The 3,709-nt window shown below is 27.2% G+C and overlaps 1 protein-coding gene across 1 annotated transcript; it reads right to left on the reverse strand.

Moving 5' to 3' along the window:
• Positions 1–1,096: 1,096 nt before the first annotated feature.
• On the reverse strand, positions 1,097–3,709 carry LOC123273377. The gene is made up of 5 exons (XM_044740778.1): positions 3,518–3,709; positions 3,345–3,410; positions 2,464–3,009; positions 2,090–2,288; positions 1,097–1,688 (listed from the first exon to the last, which is right to left on the reverse strand). Exons 1-5 carry the CDS (start codon positions 3,707–3,709, stop codon positions 1,540–1,542), a joined length of 1,152 nt encoding a protein of 383 aa, XP_044596713.1. The 3' UTR covers positions 1,097–1,539.

Genomic DNA, 3,709 nt, shown 5'->3' on the forward strand with positions numbered 1-3,709 from the left:
TATAATTATTGATAATCTTCAATTGACTTTTGTAATTTATAATTTATTTTCTTAATATAAATTTAATTTCTATCTAAAAAAATTAAGTTAAATAATTAAAAATTAATTATTTATAATTTCAAATATATTATTCTAATTTGAAATGATTTTTGACGTTATTCATTTAATGACTTCCCTGGCGGTTTCGACAACACGGTGAAAGCACAGTCGATTGACGGTTGTTTCACGGTCGTTTCACTGTCGTTTCACCGTATAAAATCCGTTGTTACCGAGTGAGTTGTCAGTCTGCATCGGATACCGTTGTGAACGATATCCACTGTAAATTGACAGAATATATACGGTGATTTCACGATGTAAACATTAGTTATGTATCGTAAAAAAATGGGAAAACGAGTAGTAAATGTCCGTATTACGACAGTAGATTGACCAACTGTGGATGCAGAAAAGATGAATGTTTGCGAGTGAATCTACGACGTTATGACCGACAATGTACGCTCGATGTACCGTCGAACCACGGTCAATCCACGCTACTGTCACGAAAAATAAAATGGAAAAATAAAATCTACTACCAATAATAATCCCGTTAAACGATAGTAAAGATGCTACTCATTAAACGAATGATGTATATAAAATTTAATTTGGTTTTATTTATTTTGACGAATTATTTTCAAATGGACTTACAAATAATTTACGAATCAATTTTCTTCTACAAATATGACATTTTTAAATATATTTATTCAGTTATAAAATTTCATTACAAAAACAATGCAATATTTATTATTAAGATTTATTATAGGTAGAAAGTTTGAAATATGAACATAACTCAAAAACTTATTGAAATAAATAACATTTTAAATTATTAGAAAAAAAAAATATCGTTCACAGTGGCCATGCATTTTAAAAATAATAATACGAAAACTTTGACTTTTTAAGTCAACATAAACAAAAACTTATTATGCAATGTCATCACTGAGGCCACGATAATTAATGGTATCAAAATTTAAACATTATGGCGAAAATATTAATGTAATTCAAAAAATGTCTTAAATAAAAGTTGTTTCAAATTTTATTTAATAAAAAAGTTTTCCTCATAATTTTTTTCAAAACCAATAAATGTGGTGTTATCTCAACACTTAGAGTCTAATAAAATAATCAAAAATCAAATTACTCATTATATATCTTAATTTCGAAATTATTGTGAACTATAGTGAATATTCGTCTATTAAAAAATCATAGGAGACTTTTTTTTTAGATAATTGAATTTCCTACAACTTTTTTTTGTTTACATACTATTTCTTTGTCGTCATCTAAAATATTTTAACAATTTATTGTCTCGTTGAGACAAAAATCCTGGCCTTAACTATCACAATATTTTAAATGATGGCATGCAATAGTTAATTAAATAGTAGTATCATTAACATTTAACATTATTAAATATTTTAAATAATTAAAACATAAATACTAAAAATTAAATTTTATGCTAGTGAGATCAATTTTTCTGACATCATTGCTAGAATTCGTTTAAAATTTTGCCCTGGGTCAGACTGAGGGATTCGGATGAACTCTTCTCGCTTCATATTTTGTTGATCGTAACCAATCTGATACCCATCTTTTAATATTATATTGTGGGAACTCATTTCGCGAAAAAACTTTTATGTGTTGAATTTGGTCTAATTTCTTTAGGATATCTGAAAACGAGAAACATATGAGTGCGTTTAGACCACCCGTTCCAAGACCATTTCATCACCGATTTTTTACAATAGTCATAAAGTAATAATAACAACAATAATAATAATAGTTATTATAAATACAATAATAATTATTATTTGATATATCAAATTATAATTTGATATAAATTTAATAATTATAGATTTATTGTTGACCTTAAAAATTAAACTAACAAACAATAAATTTTTTTCTATAAATAGTAACGACTGATTTATAAGAAAAAAAATTATTACTAATAACAACCACGATGAAAATAATAACCATTACTTATAATTTTATTATAATTATAATTTATCATTACTATTATTATTAGTACTTACTTATATTTTTACCTATATTTTTATTTATATTAAATATTTACCAAGTAATTTCATATACTCTGCTTTCGTCACAACTCGCATATGCGGTCGGTGTTCATCAAATTTCACCAGTAACTGATTACGCTCTTCTTTTGGCCATAATTGTCTCATAACTTTTTTTGCTCTAATTGAATTTTTCTGAGCAGTTATTGCCAAGTAAAATAAGTCATAATCCATATTGAAATCGTTTAAAATTTTCACCTAAAACGAAATTAATAAAATTAATAAAACGAAATTAATAAAATTTATCATGATTACATAGATTAATAATAGTGATAATTTATTGAACATTGAACTCGTAGTAAATTGTTGCAACAAAGAACATTAAATAGACGAAATAAATAATAAATTTTAGATTGAAAAAAAGTATTTATACTTTATGGTCTGCTGTGAATTCAGGTTCTTCAGCTCCAAACTTGTTTTCTTTATTTGCATTGTTCATTCTGTCGGCATATCTGTTAAAAGCTTCATCTAGAGTTTGTTTAGTAATAGCTCCTTTCCTCAACTGCTCAATTTTTCTGCTATTTTCTGCAGTAACTTTGTTCAGATTCTGAAGCGACCGTAAAACTTTACTTGATTGCAAAGCATTACCACCTCGCGATAAAGGAGAATGATGACGCCTGCCTGGAGAAGTTGCTGGTAAACCGTTATTACCGCCAGTATCCGATAAATTATTTTGAACATCATCTTCATCAGATCCACCACCACCATCAGATCCACCACCACCATCAGATCCACCACCACCATCAGATCCACCACCACCATCAGATCCACCACCACCATCAGATCCACCACCACCATCAGCTCCATCAGTGACATCACCATCCCCATCAATTAGATCATCATTTTCCATTTGTTGAAAGAACTGATCTCCTTGATTTTCAGCATCTAATAATGCTTTGTTTCGCTCCTTTGCAATTATCTGAAATTTATTTAATGATTATTTTGTTAGAAAACATTCAGCAATTTTTATAAATTTTTTTAATCATAAATCACAAGATTAAAAATGTAATTGAGAATTTTATTAATTGTAAATTTTCAAAGCGAAAATTAAATTGTACCATAATTTAAAGAAAAAAAAATTTTTTTTTATAATTTGTTGTAATAAGAAAAAAAAAACAAATTATCAATCATTTACATATTTTCAAATAATGATCATCAACTTTATTTGAAACAGTTGGATAGATTTATTACTTTAAAGTATTCTGTAACTGAACGAACTATTAGTCCCTGAATACTTTTATTACTAAATCATACCTTGTTGCTAGTTTTATTTTTGCAATTTTTTTGGGCCAGTATTTGGTGGTGTTTCTTAAACTTTGCCTTTTCAGAATTGGAATCCGTTACCCAATTAGATAATCATGTCTGGCACGAAATTGTCAGTAATGATCTAAAAAATAATAATAATAATAATAATAATAATAATATACCAATGTTGTCATTAATCTTAACTTTTCACATAAAAAGAGTCCATTACCATCTTCATCTCGGGCAATAACCTCAATAAATTCATCATCTTTTTTTAAAAATATGTCACCTTCTAAATCACTAATGCAATCTAAGTTCTTCCAACTACGTTTATCTTTCTTATATATCATACTGCGATGGGCTATTTTGTACAT

Source organism: Cotesia glomerata, linkage group LG10 (genome assembly GCF_020080835.1).
Source record: "Cotesia glomerata isolate CgM1 linkage group LG10, MPM_Cglom_v2.3, whole genome shotgun sequence".
NCBI lineage: Eukaryota > Metazoa > Arthropoda > Insecta > Hymenoptera > Braconidae > Cotesia > Cotesia glomerata.